Below are 23440 nucleotides of genomic sequence, written 5' to 3'. Positions count from 1 at the left end.
ATCTGATACGAGAATTGCAACTCCTTTTTATTTACTTATTTATGCTATTTGGTTGGTAAATCTTTCTCCTTTCCTTTGTTTTGAGTCTTTGTGTATCCTTGCATGTGAAACAGGTCTGGATGTAACATGCCGTTGGGTTTTGGCTGTGTCTTTTGATTGGGGGATTTAGTCAATTTAAATTTAGGGTTACTGTCATTTGATTTTAACTGGCTGTTTGATCCATTCGTTGATGAAAGTTCTTCTTTATGTTGGTGCTCTTTACTTTTTGGTATATTTTTAGTAAGGCTAATACTAGTTGTTTCTTTCTGTGTGTAATGCCTCTTTCAGAAGCTCTTGTAAAGCAGGCCTGGTGGTAATAAAATCTCTGAGTACGTGCTTGTTCATAAAAGATTTTATTTTCCCTTCAGTTGTGAAGCTTAGTTTGGCTGGATATGAAATTCTGGGATGAAGGTTCTGTTCTTTGAGGATGTTAAATATTGGCCCCCACTCTCTTCTGGCTTGTAGAGTTTCTGCTGAGAGATCTGCTGTAAGTCTGATAGGCTTGCCTTTGTGGGTAACCTGACCTTTCTCTCTTGGTGCCCTTAGTATTTTCTCCTTCGTTTCAACCCTGGTGAATCTAACAATCATGTGCCTTGGGGTTGCTCTTCTTGAGGAATATCTTTGTGGTGTTTTCTGTATTACCTGGGGTTGAATATTGACCTGCTTTGCTAGTTTAGGAAAATTTTCCTGAATAATATCCTGAATAATATCCTCAATAGGATTTTCCAGCTTGGATTCATTCTCTCCGTCGCATTCAGGTACACCTATGAAACATAAATTTGGTCTTTTCACATAGTCCCACATTTCTTGGAGACTTTGCTCATTCCTTTTTATCCTTTTATCTCTAATCTTGTCTTCTTGTTTTCTTTCATTAAGTTGGACTTTGACCTCTGTTATCCTTTCTTCTGCTTGAACAATTCGAGTGTTTAAACCTGTGCATACTTCTCGGAGTTCCTGTATTGTATTCTTCAGTTCCATTAATTCACTTATATTCCTCTCTAAGTTGTCTATTCTCAATAGGATTTCATCAAACCTTTTTTCAAAGTTTCTAGTTTCTTTACGCTGGGCTACAACATGTTCTTGTAACTCACAGAAGTTTCTTATCCATTCCCTGAAGAGTGATTCTATCATTGGGATGCGCTCATTCTCCATCAAGCCTTGTTCCATTGTTGATGTGGAACTGTGATCATCTTTAGAGGGAGAGGCGTTCTGATTTTGAGTATTCTCAGCCTTTTTACACTGGTTTCTTCCCATCATTGTAAATTTATCCTCCTGTCGTCTTTGAAATTACCAACTTTCAGACTAGGTCTCTTGATTGGACGTCCAAGTTGTTAGTTCCCAGGGCCAGAACGGTGGCGTTAAGACTGATGGTGCTTTTCTGCCTGGGAATCTCCAGTCTGGCTTCCTTCTTGTGTCCGTAATGGGCGACTCTGCCTTCCCCGGGCTCCAAACCTCGGTCAGAAGGGGACCCAGTCTCGTTTACTCTGCGCCAAGAGCTACCGCGCTGAGGTGCTGTCACAGCCGCTGCGCAGGTCTCAGGAGTCGTGCTGGGGACCCGTGTGGGTCCTCCAAACCTTGGTCAGAAGGGGAGCCAGCCCTGTTTACTCTGCTTCGAGAGCTGCCATGCCGAGGTGCCGGCAAAACCGCTGCACTGGCCACAAGAGTCGCGCTGGCGACCCATGTGTTCCTCCACTGGGGATCTTCTGCTCCGTGAGTGACCAGAATTTGTCTGAAAGTGTGGCGTCCTCTAGTTCTCTGTGCTTTGACTAAGAGTTGCAATCCCAAGCTGTTATCGATCGGCCATCTTGGATCATTCCTCTTGTGTGTTTAAAGTGGAGAGTTCTATAAATATTTATTAAGTTTACTTGTTCCAGATCTGCGTTCAAATCCTGGATATCCTTATTAATTTTCTGTCTCGTTGATCTATCTAATATTGATGCTGAAATCTCTCACTACTACTGTGTGGGAGTCCAAGTCTCTTTACAAGTCTTAGGTATCCTGTATTGGGTGCGTACACATTTTTAATTTGTTTATATTTATTTACATGTACCAAAATATTTACATTTACTTACAGTGTCCTTCAATCCTTCCTATATTTCCATGCTTCCATCTGGGATAATTTTTCATCTAGATTTAGTATTTCTTCCAGTGCAGATCTGATATTGATGAATTCTTTCAGTTTTTATTTATCTGAAAATTTCTTTATTTTTCTTTCATTTTTTTGAAGGATATTTTTGCTGGGTATAGAATTTTGGATTGGTAATTATTTTCTTTCATCACTTTGAAAAAATTATTGTTTTCTGATTTTACTGTTTTACTGTACTTCCCTTCTCTCTGGAATAATAGACTTTTTTTCCCCCTCTAGCTCTTCTGGTAGTTGTCGGTGAGAGGTTGGTCTGATAAAAGTAATCTACCCTGGCTAGACATCTGCTGTTAATAACAAACCTACTAGATAAAGTTTAAGATTTATTTGCAGTTTTTTTACCTTAGAATTTATCGCATGAGAAATACAGAATCAGATTATTCAAAAATTACTTGACATAATTGTTTTTAAAATATTTAAGGGTAAGATACAACCTTTTAAAATTTAAGAATCATAAGACTAAGAAATTTAGAATTATGTCAAAACTCAAAAAATGGTGAAGCCTTTAAAAATGAGTAAGATAAAATTTAAAGTAAACAAAATAAAATAGTGTAGGCATTTTGAAGATTAGAAATTTAGCTGTAAAGAATACGAAGGAAAAATAATTTTAAACCCATAAACCAGATCAACAACATATATGCTGGTGCTGAGTCTTTGAATTAGAGTGCAAATTGTGTCTTAATTAAAAATGGAAAACCCAAAACTGGAAAAACAAAACAAAATAAAACAAAAAAACAAAAAAACAGATGATGGCAGGTAACAGTATTAGGCCTGAGAGTTCTTCAAAATGGAAAAGATTCTGACAATATGGACAACATGGAACCTTTACCTTGTGCCTTTCCATGAGGTACTTTGGCCATCTTTACCCACCCCTCATTCTTCCCAGGACAACCTTATGAAACTGCTACTAATTGGTGATTAGGGGAGTTTAGAAGCAGATCTGCAACCAAGGACCCAAGCAATTTGCTCCAGCCCTAGAGGCCACTGCCTAAACAGTATGATCAGAGCATAGCTACTTTAGTCTACAACATTCAAGATTCATGCTCTACTCTTCCAACTGGACCAGAGATTAAATTTCATTAGTTAATTTCATTCTTGGCTAGACACTCTGTTAGTACACATCTAGGTCAACTAATATCCCAGAGGAATTGAGGTGGTGAAAGGCAAAGTGCAAAGTGAGGTGGATAGCAACAGGAGCAGTCATTAGAGCATATGTAAAAATCAGGAGTTGCAGAGGCTGGGTCAGTGGAATTCATGTTTTGAGTACTTTAAATCCTAAACCTTGTTTGTTCTCATGTAGTATATAAAAATGTTAAATATTAAACCAACATTCTTCCCACTGCCTATTTTTATGAAACACTGGATCTAGAAATATTTCTGAATGCAGAAAGCTGCCATCTGGCATTGGATTTGCTGTTTACTAAGCTTTTATTTATGAAACATAGTGATCATATTTCATTTGCTATATATTGGCAAGTGCTCTTGGAACTGGCAGAATATTGTTCTTTATTAATTTGCAGATTGAAAGGATTCAGAATCCAGATCTCTGGAATAGCTACCAGGCAAAGAAAAACACCATGGATGCCAAGAATGGCCAGACACTAAATGAGAAGCAACTCTTCCACGGGACAGATGCTGACTCCGTGCCACACGTCAATCGAAATGGCTTTAACCGCAGCTATGCTGGAAAGAATGGTAAGGAAGCAAGTCATCTGACTGCTCCAAATGAGGTATCAGCCATGAGAGCCTGAGGTGGCTAGGACCATGTGGGTTCACTGTGGTCCCCCATCATTGGTGGTCATGTTGCAGCCTGAGTTTTAGGGTAGGACTCACCGTATTTCATCCCAAAGGGGACTGACTGGCCCTTCAAGGTAGAAAAATTGATTAAAAGTGAAAAGTACACACAAAAAATTTAGAGAGGCTTTTGAAATAACGCTATTTAACAGATTGGGCCAAAAAATCAAATTTTATGTTAAATTGAAATCCTTAAAAATGGTTTTTCTCTTCACAGCTGTGGCATTTGGAAAGGGTACCTATTTTGCTGTCCATGCCAGTTATTCTGCCAGTGATACGTACTCCAGGCCAGACGGAAATGGGAGAAAGCATATGTATTATGTGCGAGTACTCACTGGAATCTATACATGTGGACATCATGCATTAATTGTGCCTCCTTCAAAGGATGCTCAAAACCCTACTGACCTGTATGACACTGTCACAGATAATGTACAAAATCCTACTTTATTTGTGGTATTTTATGACTACCAAGCGTACCCAGAATACCTTATTACTTTTAGAAAATAACATTTTGGTATCCGTCCCACAAAATATTATCCATTTGTACATATCTAGTTGTAAAACAAGCTTTAGCTTTTTTTAAATTCCTGTTAACAGATTTTTCTAATATCAAAGGGTCATTCTTTGTCACTGAAGTCAGTATTCTTCAGCTTCTCTTTCATAATGGAAATGAACTTTTCTTGAGAGCTAATAATGTGGAGAATTTAAATGAGATAATGCAGTTGCAACCGTGTGTCCACAAGTATGGACATCAAATCTGTGGGAAAAGAACAGGTTTGTATTTTCGGGAAGGTGAGAATAACTGTCTTAAAGAGCATAGCTAAGCACTGCAGGAGACATCTGACCCCATGTCAGGATGCTAGAGTGCTGTGGGGAGCACAGTATTACCAAGTGGGTAGGGCTTCTGTCTGCCCTGGGGGCAGGGATGGTGTCTTACTCATTTTTTTTTTCCTTGGGATGAAGTCTGTGCCTGATATACAATGGATATTCCATAAATGTTTGATGAACCAATTAAGAATGATGAAAAGCCTATTAAGACTCCTATCCTATCCAAAGTAGGAGCTATCTTTAACATTCTTGAATTAGTTGCGTTACCTCATATCGAACAGATTCCATGACGGGAACTTCATTCTTCACAATCTAGTCAGTTACATGTGGGACAGCTCTGGCCAGGGCTTAGGACTGCGGTGCACTTGTGCCCTTCACAATCCAGGAGCTGTGATGTCTAGGGGAATCCTGCCCCATGGAGTTGTGCAGCATTGTCCTGGCTCCAATTGCCAGAAGGCCCTTTTTAATGCTGAACCACAATGTGCCTTTTTATTTATTTTTTTATGGAATTTCGCTCTTGTTGCCCAGGCTGGAATGCAATGGCCCGATCTTGGTTCACCTCAACCTTTGCCTCCCCGCAACCTCCGCCTCCTGGGTTCAAATGATTGTTTTGCCTCAGCCTCCCAAGTAGCTGGGATTACAGGTGCACCACCACCCCTGGCTAATTTTGTATTTTTAGTAGAGATGGGGTTTTTCTACGTTTGTCGGGCTGGTCTCAAACTCCCGACCTCAGGTGATCCGCCTGCGTCAGCCTCCCAAAATGTTGGGATTACAGGCGTGAGCCACTGTGCCCAGCCATTGTGCCTTCTTATAATGTCTACTCATTAGTCTTTGTTCTGCCCAGTGGAAACAACGAGATAACACATGCTACACATCTTCATTCTGAAATCTTTCCCCTTTGCTGAGATTAAACGAACTCTAAGATTATTAAATAGTATCTTTTCCTTGACAGCCTACCTTTTGAAGATTTTAAAGCCTTATGTATAAATAAACCAAAGGAAGTAAGCAGTCATATTGCTAATTTGCTAACTCATTATCTATTGAATGGTAAAATTTTTTAAATTTCTCCAGGCAAGTTTCAGATTCAAACACCATCTACTGAGCACCTAGACTATATACCAGTTAGTAAAATAGGTGCTTTCACACACATGGTCTCAATTCCTCAAACAATCCTGTGAGGTAAGAATTATCTCTGCATTTGAAACTTGAGGAAGCATGCTCAGAGTGCAAGAAGCTTCTTGCCTGAGATCACCTAGGCAGGAACCCTCGGAGCCAGCAACTGAATCTTGCAAGGTCCCTGTGATGTTAGGCCCATTGCTCTTCCCACTGCAGAATGTCGCCTCTAGATTAATGCCACCAATTCAGGAACATCTCTGACAGTTTTGAAGTACTCACAACTCCCCTTGTTTGTTTCCTTCTGGCTTCTTCCATCATAGTCTCTTCATTTGAAGCTCTGTAGGCCAAGGCCAGAGCTGATACCAACAAGGAGCCAATGCAGATGGCACATCAGATGCTCGGGTCACTGGGAGGATTAAGGCACTGTGCCCTGGCTGCTAGGAACACCTGTACTTGAAGTGGAGGAGGTTAGGGTGCCACAGTTACTGCTTTATTAACAGAGCTTTTGGATTTTTTTCTCTTGTGGTTTGTTTTTTAAGTGGATTGGCAGACTCCTTATTGCTTAGAGTGGCTTTTGAGGCAGGCCACCAGCATCTGAATTCATCATTGACAATAAATGTAAGATATTGGAATAAAAAAGAGAGACCTGCTCTTATTTGCTTTTGTTCTCCACTGGTTTGGTTAACTCAGGGCAAGGCTGAATATCAGGGTGTATCGCACTGAAGAAAACAATGCATACAGTAATGTTATAGGTATCCTTAATCTAAATATGTCAACTATATCATTTTCCTCCTTTTCAAATTAAATACTTGAAAACAGTCATTTAATGGTGAACATTTTCATCCTAAAGGGCAAATACAGGGGAGCTTAATGATAAACAGAGACCTCTGCTGATAATAAAAAAAAAACTAAGTATGACAGAATGAAGGGATGCTCAGAGTATTAATATTTGGTTGAAAAGTTACAGGAAGAGAGACAATACAGGCATAGTTCAGTGAACCTGAAGGGCTTATTGACCCCAGCAAGTAGCCCCTGCTGAAACAAGTCCACTTTGCACCTGTGATAGGTCTTGGTGGTTTAGGGTCAGAAATTCTTTTCAGTATTTGGATCACCTGAGGTGTTTGCTGAAACTCCAAGCTCTAGTCCTATCCCAAAGGAGTCAGATTCTGTAGCCCTTGAGTGGTACCCAGGAATCTGCATTTTTGGGCAAGCACCTCAAATGATTCTGCTATCTCTGACGCGAAGAGCCATATTAAAATGTTCATGGGCCTCAAGCACTTTTGCCATTGTGGGCCCCTTATTGAATAAAAATATTAAATATTATAATTTGCAATTGCATTGACATGAACACAAATGAAGTTGAGGTTGGATTATATATTTTGTTCTTGATTTTAAAAGAAACTAAAACATCTTTGTGGCCTCCTAAAAGCTTCCTGGGCCCTAGCCATTGTGTCTACTGCACCTAATAGATAAGGCAGCCTGCTGCTGCTCCCTTGATTCTGTGATGTTAGGTGGAAGGCTGAGCTTTTATTTTTTATTATTATTGTATTTTAAGGATGGAGGTTTTACTATGTTGCCCAAGCTGGGCTCAAGAAGTCCTCTTGCCTCGGCTGGGATTATAGGCACATTCTGCTAGGTTTGTATTCTTTAACTACCTTGGCTTCAGGAGAGAGGGTCCTTTTTTTTAAATTTTTCCTGAGACAGCGTTTCGCCCTTGTTGCCCAGGCTGGAGTGCAATGGCATGATCTTGGCTCACTGCAACCTCCATCTCCCAGGTTCAAGTGATTCTCCTGCCCCAGGCTTCCGAGTAGCTGGGACTGCATGCCTGTGCCACCATACCCAGCTAATTTTGTATTTTTAGTAAAGACAAGGTTTCACCATGTTGGCCAGGCTGGTCGCAAACTCCTGACCTCAGGTGATCTGCCTAACTTGGCCTCTCAAAGTGCTGGGATTACAGGCATGAACCACTGCGCCCTGCCAATGATTTCAGTCACTCAAGCAGGCTCACCTGTGAAATGCAGGATACAATGGGACCCTGCTACCACAGTGGCTGACAGCCCCCCTTTCACTCTCTTTTCTCACATCACTCTCTGCAGATAGCCAGAATCTCTTGCTACCTCATAATCTCTACGAAATCAGGAAATTATCCCCCATAATCCATTTCATACCATAGAAATCCATACATACCAATGTGTTAACTCTTCTCCTAGGTTTCAGCATGTCAAAGACTTAACTCTAGCTGAATTAAATGTTTTGTCTCAAAACACCTTGTAATCAATATTGTGAAAATGGCCATACTGCCCAAAGTAATTCACAGATTGAATGCTATCCCCATCAAGCTACCAATGACCTTCTTCATAGAACTGGAAAAAACCACCTTAAACTTCATATGGAACCAAAAGACAGCCTGCATAGCCAATTCTAAGCAAAAAGAACAAAGCTGGAGGCATCACACTACCAGACTTCAAAATATACTACAAGGCTACAGTAATCAAAACAGCATGGTACTGGTACCAAAACAGAGATATAGACCAATGGAACAGAACAGAGGCCTTGGAGGCAACACCACACATCTACAACCATCTGATATTTGAAACACCTGACAAAAGCAATGGGGAAAGGATTCCCTGTTTAATAAATGGTGCTGGGAAAACTGGCTAGCCATGTGCAGAAAGCAGAAACTGGACCTCTTTCTGACACCTTACACTAAAATTAACTCCAGATGGATTAAAGACTTAAACATAAGACCTAACACCGTAAAAGTCCTAGAAGAAAATCTAGGCAAAACCATTCAGGACATAGGCATAGGCAAGAACTTCATGACCAAAACACCAAAAGCATTGGCAACAAAAGCCAAAATAAGACAAATGGGACCTAATCAAACTCCACAGCTTCTGCATGGCAAAAGAAACAGTCATTAGAGTGAATCGGCAACAAACAGAAAGGGAAAAAATTTTTGTAATCCACCCATCAGACAAAGGGCTGATATCCAGAATCTACAAAGAACTAAAACAGATTTACAAGAAGAAAACAAGCCCATTCAAAAGTGGGCAAAGGATATGAACAGACACTTTACAAAAGAAGACATACATGAGGCCAACAAACATATGAAAAAATGCTCATCATCGCTGGTCATTAGAGAAATGCAAATCAAAACTACATTGAGATACCATCTCACACCAGTTAAAATGGCGATCATTAAAAAATCTGGAGACAACAGATGCTGGAGAGGATGTGGAGAAATAGGAACACTTTTACACTGCTGGTGGGAGTGTAAATTAGTTCAAACATTGTGGAAGACAGTGTGGCAATTCCTCAAGGACCTAGAAATAGAAATTCCATTTGACCCAGCAATCCCATTACGGGTATATATTGAAAGGATTATAAATCATTCTATTATAAGGACACATGCACACGAATGTTCATTGCAGCACTGTTTACAATAGCAAAGACTTGGAATGAACCAAAATGCCCATCGATGATAGACTGGACAGGGAAAATGTGGTACACATATACCATGGAATAATATGCAGCCATAAAAAATGAGTTCATGTCCTTTGTAGGGACATGGATGAACCTGGAAACCATCATTGTCAGCAAACTGACACAAGAACAGAAAATCAAACACCGCATGTTCTTACTCATAGGCGGGTGTTGAACAATGAGAACACATGGACACAGGGAAGGGAGCATCACACATGTGGGTCTGTCGGGGGGAAATAAGGGAGGGACAGCAGGGTTGGGAAGTTGGGGTGAGATAGCATGGGGAGGAAGGCAGCAAATCACACTGCCATGTGTGTACCTATGCAACAATCTTGCATGTTCTTCACATGTATCCCAAAACCTAAAATGCAAAATACACACAAAACACCTTGCAAACTTTCCTGACCCCAACCTACACTAAAAAATAAATTTTACATTGAGCCCAATACATACACAGACATAACTAAAAAATTTTATGATATACTTACCTTAAAATAATATTTCATAAAAGGTTTCCTGAAATAATACAGTATTCCAGTTCACTGAAATTATTCTATTCCATTTTTTTTAAAAAAAATGATGGTCTCACCCACTACACTGATTTTATAACTAATAGGTCACTATCTGCAGTTTGAAAAAGTGGGTAAAGGAATAGCAAGCATAAAAAATTGACTCTCTGCAGTAAAAGATATCTATTTCTGCAATAGGAATATACCAAGAGTAACAGCTACCTTACCTTTGGCCATAACATTCTCTGTCCCAATGTATTTGATGAGGTATTGTCAATACGTTCTCATTTTTATTATTCGCTCAATCAAATATTTACTAAGCACCTACTAGACGCTGGCAACTCATTATGGCTCTGCAAATAACAGCAATAATCAAAGTCCCTACCCTTAAGGAGTTACATTCTGATTAGGAGAGATAGACAGTAATGAAATTCATAGATAAATACATAGTGGTCAGATGGTGGTAAGTGCCACAGAAGGGCTCTTTTCAGACGTTTCTTTCCCTGGGCTTGCTTACATAACAACACCCTCCTTCCTTCTTTGAAAACATACTTTCTTCATATTTACTGATGTTCTTACCTCGAGAACAGTAGGATAGGCAGTAATCAGTTCATCTCAAAGGTGACTTTGCGTATCTTTTCTGTTTTGTATTTGTTTATGCATGGTTTCTCAGATCAATATGCTTTTCTAATTTCTAAATTACTTCTTAGTAATGCTAATTAATTATCCCTGGATCTTGCACATGTAATGAGAGTGGGATCAATTTCACTGAGCTAAACCTTTAGTCACTGTTTGAGAGACCTTTTCAGTCCCAGGATTGGCGTTCCTAGATGTCTGAGTTCCTGCCTAAAGAGGCCTCATACTGGACCCCCAACAACTTATCTCCTGATTGGATCCTGCTCTGAATGACAGGAGTTAACCGAGAATCCTGCAGCTGTTAAAAGTGAGATCACCTCAGAGCAAGGCTAGACTCCAAACCCAGTAGATCCATTACATTAGAGGTTGGAAAAGTTTTTCTTTTCTATAAAGGGACAGATAGTCTATATTTCTAGCTTTCTGGGCCAGATACTCTCTGTCACTACTCAATATTGCCATTGTAATCCTGAAGCCACCATAGACAATATGTAAATGAATGGCATGCCATGTTCCAGTAAAATTTTATCTGCAAAAGTAAGCAGCAGGCTGGCCCCCTGAAACTGATGGAGAGATTACTTCCTGCTGGAAATACTTGGGACTTACATTTGAGACAGGCTGAAAGGATGGCATGAGGGAGGAAAAAAAGCTTACAAATAAAGAACAGCCAGTTTGGCCAAAGAGGAATGTGCATGAAAGGCAGTGGCAACAGACTGAAATGTAATTTGGTAAGGATAAATACATTTACAAACACGCAAACTGAACTTTTGCTGGTTCATCTTTATTTTATGATCCTACTACTTAAAAATAGATAATTAAAAAATGTTATTTTAAAAGTCATCTTCCACTAGAATCATAAACTTCTTTGTATCAAAAGTTGTGCCACTATCCTGGTTACTTGTGGATTCACCAAGCAGTCGAGCAAGTCATCTGTAGAAATGAATGTTTGAGAAGGAACCGCAGTAGTATTTGAGACAATCTCTTCCTCAACTGCATTTTCACTGTTGCTCATTATTTGTTGCCTCTTGGCACAACGCAGTTTTGCAAAGTGTTCTCCATCCTTGTCTACAAAGTCTTTCCCATCACTTTCAAACATGCCTCCTCTTTCTGAAGATGGTTCTTCGGACCTCTGTGCTACAGGGACCAGATCTGGCCCAAAGTGACTTGCTGCCTCCAGTTTGCCTATTCCCGTGGTTAAGTTCTGGCTACCTGTTTGGCCCACCTCCACGTGGTCGCACACACTGAATTCTTCCTTTTTCATGTGGTCTCCATATGTTCTCAGTGTTTGGATTTCTACTACCTTAGATGTTCTGCAGTGATCAAAAAATGCAGAAACAGCTGCATTTAAGTAGCAACAGTTTACTTCATGGGATGTTTCCTCAACCTAAGGGAAAAGAAAAGCACTTTAAAATGGTTACATACATTTAGTTGCACTGGAAAAGAAATGTCCTAGTCAGGGCTGAACCAGAAGCCGCCTACCTCAGTAGGGTTTAACCAGGCTCTTGTATTTTGTGGATTTTCTGCAGTTTTCAGGGCACACACAAGCATACGGGTGATTGCTTCTTCTACCCGGGCTAGGTGATCCTCTTCCTTAATTAAAAAATATATATATATATTAACTTCAGTGAAGTCTCAGAGTGTAAAGTCTCTTAATTTCATCTTCTGTTCGCTCATTATTATAAACTTTGTTATAGAAGGAATGAATATGCTATTGATAGAACCACAATTTTTGTGTATTTACTATCACCTGCCATCTAGAAGAGTTGCAGAGTATTTCACCAGTCAAATTTAAGTATGTATTCTGTTTAAAAGACATGGCCTTAAGTATGAATCACCTTATGTTTTCTCCAATCTTTTCCATTATTTGACATGTCTAAAGTTTTTTTTTAAGTACTACATACAGAGGAATAATCCCTATAGGGTTTGATAAGCAAATTATTTGAGAGATGGAAGAAAAATTACAATAAACATGCTTGGCTACAAGAATGAGATGGCTAATCATCTAAACATGAATTTCTTAAGATAGAAATTCATCTATAAGGTATAGCATTAATGAGAAACTGCATTAAAATCAACAACTGCTGTTTATCGAAAAATACCACGAAGGAAAAAAACAAACTAGATGCCTGTAACATATGTAATTGATAAAAGATTAATATGTAGAATAAATAACCTACACATATCAATAAGAGAAACGAGCAAATGTTTAAAAATGAGCAAGAGACACGAAGACAAGCATTTTTAAAAGGAGCAATCAGATGACTAATAAACATATGAAGATATTTTTAGCCTCCAGTGAAGTGCAAATGGAGAAACCCATGAGATTTCTCTCAAAAGGGGCCTGATAATTCCAAGTGGGACATTGATAGACAAAACTCTTATATACTAATGGGAGAACAAACTGATAGAGACATTTGGAAAACATGGGTGCATTATCTGGTAAAGTTGAATACTGTATACCCTAAGGACCAGCAATACCACTCCTAGATTTATACCCAGTCTAGAGAAACTCTTGCACCTACGTGCCAAGAAACATGTATGAGAATATTCTGTTTATAGAAGCAAAAAACTGAACACCGAATCATCCATCAACAGAACAATGAATGGATAAATTATTATAAATATAAATGATTGATATATATCCATAAATACAGTAATAGTAATTAAAATAGTAACAATGAATAAATATTAATAATGAATAAATTATGGGGTACCTTAACACAATATTATATCACAGAGAAAATGAATGAACAGCTTACATGTGACAACACAAATGAATCTTAGAGACATAATATTGAATTTAAAAAGGCAAATCTCCATAATGAGATACCACTTCACACCAGGATAGCTCTAATAAAAAAAGACAGATATGACAAAAAATGAGACATTAACAAGTGTTGGTGAGGATGCAGAGAAATCAGAGTCTTCATACATTGCTGGTGGGAATGTAAATGGTACTTCAGAAACCTGCGAGTTCCTCAAAAGGTTAAACACTAAGCTACCATATGTAAGGATTAATTTTGAGTCAAGTGAGCTTGACTACAGTGCCCGGTTGTTTGGTCAAACAATAATCTAGGTGTTGCTGTGGAGATACTTTGAAAAATGTTATTAGCATTTACAATCAACTGACTTTATGTAAAGGAGATTATGCTCAACAATGTTCATGGTCCTCATCCAATTAGTTGAAGGCCTTAAGAGCAAAAACTGAGATTTCTTAGAGAAAAAATTCTGCCTCAAGACTATAATAGAAGTCCTATGTGAGTTTCCAGGCTGTCAGCCTGCTCTACAAATTTCAGATATGCAAGCCCCCACCATTAAGTAAGTCCTTAAAGTAAATCTCAATCTCTTGTTCTCTATATAGACATTTCTATCTACTTATTAGATAGATATCTATATTTACATACATGTAGATATCATGTAAAGATATCTATCTATATACTCACAGGAATCGAATTGCTGGATCATCTGGTATGTCAGAGTTCCTCAGAGAAACAGAACTAACAGAAGATATAGCCAGACAACCAGAAACAGATATAACATATACCATTAGATTCATTATATACCAGAAGATTCAGCCATGCAGTAGCATGCATCAGTATTTCTTTCCTTATGATAGTTGAAAAATATTCCATTGTACACATATAGCACATTTTGTTTATCCACTCATCAGTTGATTGATATATGAGTTGTGTCCACTTTGCGCTATTATGAATACTACTACTGTGAACATTCATGTAGAAGTTTTTGTGTGGACATATATTTTCATTTTTTCTTGGGTCTACGCCTAAGAAGGGAATTGTAGGTTCATATGGTATGTCAGTCAAGGTTCTCTAAAGAAAGAGAACCAATAGAAAAAATATATATATGTGTATATGTGTACAGAGACAGACAGACGGATAGATGGACAGATAATGTGACAAAACTTTTTTGTTTAAGCAAGAGAATAAGGATAGTGAACAGCACAGACAGGGAAGGGATCGGGAAGAACACAGAACAGATGCAAGTTACTAAGAAAATTCTAAGCTGGGCATGATGACTCATGCCTGTAATCCCACAACTTTTGGAGGCCACAGTGGAAGAGCTTTTCTGGAGCTAAATTTGGCAAAAAGAAGGAATTATTGTCCAATATTGTCCAATGTTGAAGAGACAATGATAAAAGCAACATATGACAGAGAAAGATATGATTGTTTAACTCCAATTGTGCATTCCAGTTTTTCAATAAAGAATGAATGGTCTTCAAATGGAATTATACAGAAAGATGTTGCAGAGGGAACTGGATGTCTGGTTTAGTGAAGGGCAGGAATCATCCATTTGAAATCAGCATGAAGTTCTTAGCTACTACACTTCTAAGTACTACCTTGGAGTCTGTTTATACTCAATGATACTCAATCCTTTGGAAAATTCTAGAAAAGATGACTAAATTGTATATAAGGAACAAGACAAGGATGCCCACTATCTCCACTATTATTAATGAATTGGATGTATTAGCCTTTTAAAACACTGTGGTGAGATCTTTCATGTTATTGAGGCCATGTAAATTCAAATCTAAATAAAATATGAACAAATAATATCATATAGTACATTTAAAGACAGTATATCACAACCAAGTGGTATTTGTTCCAGCAATTAAGGATTAATCAGTATTAGGCAATCAATTGATATTACTTATTGCAATACCAGATATTTGCTAAAGAAGAATATTATGTAATCATCTCTATCAATTCAACAAAATTCAATACATTTTCCTGATTTTAAAAAACCACAAAAAAAGTAATGAACTAGAAATTGATGGATATTTAATGTGATAAAACACATATACAACTCAGACCCAAATCTAGCATTTCACAGTCAGGAACAAGACAAGGATACCCACTATCTCCACTATTATTAATGAATTGGATGTATTAGCCAATGTAATCAGACCAAATCTCCACCTCTGCCCCACAATTATAGGCAAACAAAGTAGAAAGGAAGAAGAAAAACTATCTTAATTTTCAGGTAATCAGAGATATCTGAAAACCCAAGAAAGTCAATTAAAAACTACCACAAAATAAAATAACCCAAATTAACACAAAAATCAATAGCTATCATATTCACTAATATTATCCAGTTAGAAGACAGAATGGAAGAGAAGGCCTTACCCTAGCAGCAAAACAGATGAAATATGGCAGTCCTCCTGCAGTTTGGCTTTCCACGGTTTCAGTTACCCGTGAGCAATCTCAGTCAGAAAATATTAAACTAAAAATTCCCGAAATAAACAATTTATAAGCTTTAAATTACATGTAGTTCTGAGTAGTGTGATGAAAGCTCTCACCATTCCACTCCACACCGTACATACTACCCTGCCTCTGAGTCACATAGTACCTAGCTCAGTGATCAGATCGCTGTCGTGCTATTCGCAATGCTTGTATTCCTGGAACACTTATTTTACTTAATAATGGCCTCAAAGTACAAGAGTTGTGATGCTGGCAATCTGGATATGCCAAAGACAAGTTGTAAAGTGCTTTCCTTAAGTGAAAAAGGAAAGTTCTCGACTTAATAAGGAGAGAAAAAACCAGGATGCTGAGGTTACTAAGATCTATGGTAAGAACAAATCTTCTAACTATGAAATTGTGAAGAGAAAAAAAAAATCATGCTAGTTTTGCTATCACACCTGAAACTGCAAAGCTGCAGCCACAGTGGATGATAAGTACTTAGTTAAGATGCATAAGTTTGCACCTTAGTTAAGACATTACATTTATAGGTGGAAGGCATGAACAGAAAAGTGTTGATTGATCATAGTAGGGTTTGGTAATATTCAGGGTTTCAGTCATCCACTGGGGATCTTGGAATAGATCCCTCAAGGATAAGGCGATACCACTGTGCTTAGGAATAAACATTTAAAAGAAATGTGCAAAGCTTATGTGAGGAAAACTTTAAAAGACAGCTGTAAAAACAAAAACAAAAACTGGACTTGGACATACGGAAAGGCATGTAATTTGTGGACAGGATAATTCAACATCTTAAGCTAATATAAAATATAATATGGATCAGAAAAAAACATCAAAAGGTTTTTTTTTCTTCCTGAAGCTAGACAAGCTGATTTTAAAGAACACATAAAAAACAGAGGCAAGAATAGCCAGGAAAACCCTTAAAAGAAAAGCAATGACAGAAGTTAGTTCCACCAATGTTAAAAACATAAGATCTCTCTAAATAAATAGGCAGACAGGGGCCGGGCCCAGTGGCTCACACTTGTAATCCCAGCATTTTGGGAGGCTGAGGTGGGTGGATCACCTGAGGCCAGGAGTTTGAGACCAGCCTGGCCGACATGACTAAAACCCACTTCTACTAAAAATAACAAAAAATTAGCTGGGCGTGGTGGCAGGCGCCTGTAATCCCAGCTACTCAGGAAGCTGAGGCAGGAGAATCACTTGAACCCAAGAGATGGAGGTTGCAGTGAGTCGAGATCATGCCATTGTACTCCAGCCTAGAAAACAAGAGCAAAACTCTGTCTAAAAAAAAAAGGCAGAAAGACCAATGGACAAAATAGACCCACGTGTTCAGATATCTAGTATATGATTAAATAGACATTTCAAATCATTAAGGGAAAACAGATTGTAAAGCAAATGATGGTCCTGAGAATCCTATTACCATTTAGGAAAAGATAAAATTAGATCTCAACCTTATACTATATCCCAGTGAAAAATATCCAAATGGATAAGAGATCTAAACGCACAAAACATGAAACAATCTAAATTCTAACATAAAACATTGGTGAATTCCTTTATGACATGGAAAAAGTCATATGACCTTGGTTTCTAATTATGACTCAAAAACAATAAAGTTCAACAACAGATTTCAATGGTAAGGCTGTGGAGGAAACAAGCACTTTCATATACTACCAATGGAAATGCAAAACAGCACAATCACAATGAAGCTGAATTTGGCAAAACCTAACAAAATTAAAGATACATTTACCCTACGACTTGGCAAATCCAGTGTTAAGATCTCCCCCAAAGACACACTTCAACAAATATAAAACAACATATACACAAGGTTATTCAGTGGCACTATTTGTAATTTTTTAAGATTGGAAACAACCCAAACATCTATCCATAAAGAAACCAATGAACAGTAGGGTACCCATATAATGGGGCATTAGACAGTGGCTGAAGAAAAAATGTGAATATTTATCTGAACTGTTATGTAGTGAAATTCAGGGTATTATTGTTGAAGAAAGCAAGGTGTGGAACACTATGGTTTATTACTTTCTGTGGAATAAAGGATATAAAATAAAAATATATTAATAAATATATAAAGATGAATTATATGCCTATGCACTTTGTAAATATGACTGTATACTTATATATATTTAAACGTGTATTCACTTAATTTTATATATATATATATATCGAGATATATATGTTTATAAGAAACACTGGAATGATAAACTAGAAATGAATAAAAATGGATCTTTATAAAGGCTGGGAAGAATGGAGTGGATGGAACAGAGATGAAAGGCAGATTTCCCCGAGTATAACTTTTAATATAGTTTTGACAAGTTACATGTTCTAGATATTTGAAATATTAAACTAGATCAAAATTGTTAAAAAGTAAATCCTAAAATTGAAAACAAACTGAAACAAATGAACTTAACTAAATATCCAATTAGCAAAATAACCATAAAAAAAATTCCTTCACAATGACTCCTGAATAAAGGATTTTGTATCGATCCTCTTAGTGACAGATACAGTCTAATAATACAAAGAACAGCAAAGAAATCTTAATTTTTACTTGCAAGCTTTATGGCTAGTAGTAATAGTAATATTTGAATTTTGGAAATGTAAATCTGACACCTTAAAAAATATATTGCTGGATATAGCAAACAAATATGTATATTACTGTTTTTAAGGACCCGGATTTTCCGTGTAAGAGAAGAGATAAAAATACAGAAACAAATAAGAAAAAATTCTATTACATTAAACTTGAATTAGATCCTTTTATAGTTCCTAAGTCTGATGACTCAGTGTCATGCTCATCTGTGAGACATGCCTCCCTTAAGGTTTGTTATGATGTCAGCACATTACTTGCGTATATATATTTCTTAAATACACAAATTAGAAATATATCAATATTTATGTATGTATGTATGTATCATCTATCTATCTATGTATCTATCTCTCTCGCATTCTAGCTATGTCACTGAAAGAGCCTAGAAACAGTGTTACCCAGGAGCAATGAACAGCTTTAAAGCTGAGATCTGTTTCTATATACCACTCCTTACAAACAGAACTGTCGCTACCTGGAGAAACGACTGACTTCAAGTTTGGGACACTAAAGGAAAAAGGGTATCCTGGGATATCTTCTTGTACCAGAAAGCCAGGATACATTCAAAGTCTAATTAATGGGGACAAAAGTCTAATTGCTTTTAAAATACTTCCCATATGTCATGCACTATATGAGATGCTTTTACAATGTATTGTCCAATTTAACCTTACAACCACAACACTGAGGTGGGTTCAATTACAATCCTCATTTTATAAGAAAATGGAGGCTTGAAGAGATTAACCATCTGTGTTAGACAGCCAACCAAGGTAACTGTCCTAAAGCTTATCTTAAAGCTGCCTGATTCCAAAGTCTGTGGCCGAAATGGTAAAGAGTCTGGGGGAAAAAAAAGTCACATAAAAACACCCCACTAAAGAAAGTAAACGGTTTTGAGCTTAGAAGAAGAAAAGATTACAGAAACACTTGGAGGTATCTTCAAATATTTAAAAAAGATGACAGCTCCACTCTTTAACAACAAATGAACTTCCTTGGGAGATTAAACACCTGTCAGGGCTATTGTAAATATGACTTTGGCATTGGGAATGGAAGTTCTCCATGGATTCTATCTTGACATTTGCTGCAACTCCAGTTCAGCATGCTACAGGCAGAATATCTGTGACGCTACTCATCTCCTGCCATACCTCTCGCCTAAGACTCAAGGGCTGCACCTCTTCTCTAAGCCCATACAACATAGCTTTCTGTTACAATATTCCTTCTGTTCCACTGATTCCAAAGCCATTCCTATTACCGAAGGATAGGAAAAACTAGACTAGGGAGAGGATGCGGCTGTCAAACAGAGCAGAGAGATGCAATCCAGGCTTCAGGTCAGGGAGAGCAGAGATGCAGTCAGGACCTCTGGTTGAAGAGAGACAGCTGCAATTAAGGACCCAGTTGAAGAGAGACTTCAGCATAAGCAGCAGCTATTTTAATTGACAAAAGAGCAGGCAACCAGGATTAAGCACAGTACATCGGAGGGAAAGGCCTCTGGCAGAAATAAAATGTTAAAATTCTAGCACTGAAAGACTCTGCTTTGAGAATATGTAGAAGCCATGACAGAATTCTGCAATTAGTAATGACCCTGAACCAAGAAGCAAGTGTTTTCAGCCCAGATGGCGTGGGAGAAGAGTGGTAACTGGGGACACATATTGGCAAATCTGGCCAGGCCCAGCACAATTTTCCTAATGACACTGGTCAAGGGAGAGGACCCTGTATGCCAACATCAGGCCCATTCTGTGTCCTTAAAACAAAGAGAGTGGCACACCACTAAAATTCCTATTTCCAACCTAAACACCCATTAACAGAGGACAGAATACATAAGTTATAGTGCACTAAAACAAAAAAAAAAATACGGAAGCATTGGTTAAAAAAGTAATTACCAAGTTGTACAGCCAGACTTCATATATCTTTTAAAAGCAGGAATTGCACTTACTTAAGAAAACAAAACAGAATGAAAAAGTACCAGTTCGATCCAGGAGTTTATGCTGACAGTGACAGGATCAATGGATTCTACGTAATGCCACCAGTGTCTGGGAACAAACAGAACCTGAAAACCAAACAAAGAACGGTTAGCACAAGAACAGGACATTTCATTTTTACGTCAGGGAAAAAAGGACTACAAAGGAATTCACGATAATATTGGTGGAGAAAAGCAAAGAAAGAAAAAAAACCTCACAATCCTTTTTCCTTTTATTTCTTTTTTATCTACAAGTTTGCATGCTCTACAAAAGAAACTGCCAGCATCTCTATTCTCTTTAATCCTGGACCTTCTTCATCTGCACCTAAATCTTAGTACATGGTTCTGAGATTTTAATTTTTCCTGCTTTCCATCACAAAATAGTTGTATGCATCCTGAGAAAGGGCATAGGTAAAACGCATAGGACATGATTTCTGTTTTCTCACAGTTCGAAATAAGGCCAATGAGAAGATAATGTATAGGAAGGTGGCATTATAGAAATGGTAAGTTAGAGAACAATGATGTTGGAGAATTTCATCGGTGGGCAAAACAGGCATGAACTAGGGAGGTCAAGGGCAACATGGATGGAGGAAGTGTGATTTAAAACAGGGCTCGGAGAGCACTTAGACAGAGAAAAGAATGAGGGCACGCCAGGAAGGATAAGAGGCAGAGGTGAAGGAGATAGGGTTATAGAGGATAGCAAGTAGATCAGTCTTATTATTGCAGAGGAAATAATGGGAGACACAGTGGGGGAGTTAGTTTAGGGACAGTGAAGGACCGAGACTTCAGAGTAAGAATCTAGATTTGAGGCCAGGCATGGTGGCTCGTGCCTGTAATCCCAGCACTTTGGGAGGCTGAGGAGGGCAGATCATGAGGTTAGGAATTTGAGACCAGCTTGACCAACATGGTGAAACCCCATCTCTACTAAAAATACAAAAATTAGTTGGGTGCGGTGGTGCACAGCTGTAATCCCAGCTACTCAGGAGGCTGAGGCAGGAGAATTACCTGAACCTGGGAGGCAGAGGTTGCAGTGAGCCGAGATCATGCCACTGCACTCCAGCCTGGGTGAAAGAGTGAGAGTCCGTCTCAAAAAAAAAAAAAAAAAAAATCTAGATTTTATCTGGTAGGCATTAGTAGTTGCTGATAAATTCTAAATAGAGGAATGATTTAAATAGTGGTATCAAGGGAAAGTCTGAGAAGGACAGGAGATACTTATAAAGGTCCACTTATTAAATGTTAAAATCTAAATAGGAAGGTATAATAAACAAAAGCAATGGGCAGAGTCAAGAAGGGTGGCATCTATCCAGACTCAGTACTCAGTATGAGATTTCCTATGGACAGCAGAGCAGATGGAGATAATCTGAAGCTTTTGGGCTTCAGATTTAGGAAACTACTGGTACTTGCTATGAATAAGGCAGGACTGGGAAATGGAAAAAGAGATCCTTTCAGGAAAACTGGAAACTATCAAAGGCCACTTAATTTAGTCATTAGTAGATTATACATGTCCTATCAGAGTAAAGTTTCCAGTGAAATGGTGAGAGAAGAGCTGGGTTTGAGTAGACTAAAGAATGGACAAGGGGAGGGATCCAAGATGGCTGATTAGGAGCAGCTCAGGATTGCAGCTCCCAGAGAAAGCACAGAGGGTGAGTGGATGCCACATTTCCAGAAGGATTTTTATTGCCCACACACCAGGAGATTCTCAGGCGGAAGAGCCCCATGGGTCGCCGGCATGGCTGTTTTGGCCAGTGCAGCTGTTTTGACCAGTGGGGCTATTTTGCCGGTGCCCCAGTGCAGAGGTTCTCCATACAAAATACATGGGCCTGGGCGCTGTTTTAGCTGGCGACTGGAGCTCCGGGAAGGCAGAGTCGCCCATTCTTCTGATTAAAAAGGGGACTGAAACGGAGCCAGGCTAGGATATTTCTGGGCGAAAAAGTGCCATGAATATCAGAGCGGCTGTTTCAGCTGGCACAGTGGGTCGCCGCATGGGAAATCATACAGATCCTGGTGCCTTTTCAAAAGGCGATTGGAACACCTGGGAGAGAGTTGACCTTTGAACAAAAAAAGGCTCTGAGGCAGGGAGCCAGGTGATCAGTCTCAGCTGGTTCCACCCTCACAAAAAAACAGCAATTGGAAATACTCTGGATTGAGAGATTCACAGCAAGCACAGCTGAACCTGGGATGGTCCAGCTGTGTGGGGGAGGGGCACCCACCATTACCAAGGCAGTCCACCACTACGGAGGTAGTCTGCCATTGCTGAGGCAGTCTGTCATTACAGAGACAGTCTGACATTATAGAGGTGGGCCGCCACTACCAGGGCAGTTCTAACTAGACCCGTATAAACAGGACTGCAGGGAAGTTCCCACAGCAGCTGAGCAGAGCCCACAGCACCTCAGCAAAGCCTCTGCAGGCAGACAGTGACTAGGCTGCACCCTTGCTGGGCAAGACAGCCCTGAAAAAAGGCAGCAGCACAACAAAAACTTATAAATAAAGCCCTAACTCCCCAGGACAAAGCTCCTGGGAAAAACAAAAGGGGTTTATGAGTTCTGCTGCAGCAGACTTAAACGTACCTGCCTAGCAGCTCTGAATGAACAATGGAGCGCACAGCTCAGCACTTGAGCTCCTATAAAGGACAGACTGTCTCCTCAAGCAGCTCCCTGACCCCCATATATCCAAAGAGTCACCTCATAAAGGAGAGCTCAGACTGACATCTGGTGAGTATCTTTTTGGGACAAAGATAGCAGAAGAAGAAACTGGCAGCAACCCCTACTGTTCTGCAGCTGCTGCAGGTGATCCCCAGGCAAGCAGGGCCTGGAGTGGACCTCAGCAGTCCTACAGCAGAGGGGCCAGACTGTTAGAAGAAAAACTAAGAAACAGAAAGAAATAACTTCATCATCAACAAATGGAACATCCACTCAGAGACCCAATCTGAAAGTCAACAACTACAAAAACAACAGGTGGATAAATCCATAAAGATGGGAAGAAACCAGTGCAAAAAGGATGAAAAAACCGGAAACCAGAACACCTCTCCTCCTACAAGGGATCACAACTCCTCACCAGCAAGGGAACAAGGCTGGATGGAGAATGAGTCTGATGAATTGACAGAATCAGGCTTCAGAAGGTGGGTAATAAGAAACTTCC

At 39.0% G+C, this 23440-nt stretch overlaps 2 protein-coding genes and 1 non-coding gene across 25 annotated transcripts in view; 2 read left to right on the top strand and 1 right to left on the bottom strand.

Moving 5' to 3' along the window:
- The window catches only part of PARP14 (poly(ADP-ribose) polymerase family member 14), a 121916-nt gene that overhangs the window by 54879 nt on the left and 43597 nt on the right, over window positions 1–23440 (top strand). For 9 of the 14 annotated variants that reach the window (XR_013527595.1, XR_013527594.1, XR_008476885.2 and 6 more), the window contains 2 exons: window positions 3703–3877; window positions 4194–6559. Coding sequence is in view for 11 of the 14 variants with exons in the window: in XM_054246037.2 (XP_054102012.2) it covers window positions 3703–3877; window positions 4194–4483 (465 nt within the window). In the remaining 3 variants the exon portion in view is untranslated. Of the gene's footprint in view, window positions 1–3702; window positions 3878–4193; window positions 6560–23440 lie in introns of those variants that run through there. The other 5 variants (XM_078351977.1, XM_078351978.1, XM_035274030.3 and 2 more) reach the window with 1 other exon arrangement.
- The window catches only part of HSPBAP1 (HSPB1 associated protein 1), a 58813-nt gene continuing 46678 nt past the window's right edge, over window positions 11306–23440 (bottom strand). For 9 of the 10 annotated variants that reach the window (XM_054246042.2, XM_078351986.1, XM_078351988.1 and 6 more), the window contains 3 exons: window positions 20309–20392; window positions 12025–12135; window positions 11306–11929 (listed from right to left, as the gene is read on the bottom strand). In XM_054246042.2, coding sequence (XP_054102017.1) covers window positions 11399–11929; window positions 12025–12135; window positions 20309–20392 — 726 coding nt within the window. In that variant the 3' untranslated portion in view covers window positions 11306–11398. Of the gene's footprint in view, window positions 11930–12024; window positions 12136–20308; window positions 20393–22633; window positions 22648–23324; window positions 23330–23440 lie in introns of all 10 variants that reach the window. The other variant, XM_078351990.1, reaches the window with a different exon arrangement.
- Window positions 18519–18620, top strand: LOC118148221 (small nucleolar RNA U13). The gene has a single exon (XR_004734993.1). It is a non-coding gene; the product is annotated as a small nucleolar RNA U13 (small nucleolar RNA).

This window comes from Callithrix jacchus, chromosome 15 (genome assembly GCF_049354715.1).
Source record: "Callithrix jacchus isolate 240 chromosome 15, calJac240_pri, whole genome shotgun sequence".
Lineage (NCBI taxonomy): Eukaryota > Metazoa > Chordata > Mammalia > Primates > Cebidae > Callithrix > Callithrix jacchus.
This window is presented reverse-complemented; position numbering and strand designations above follow the sequence as displayed.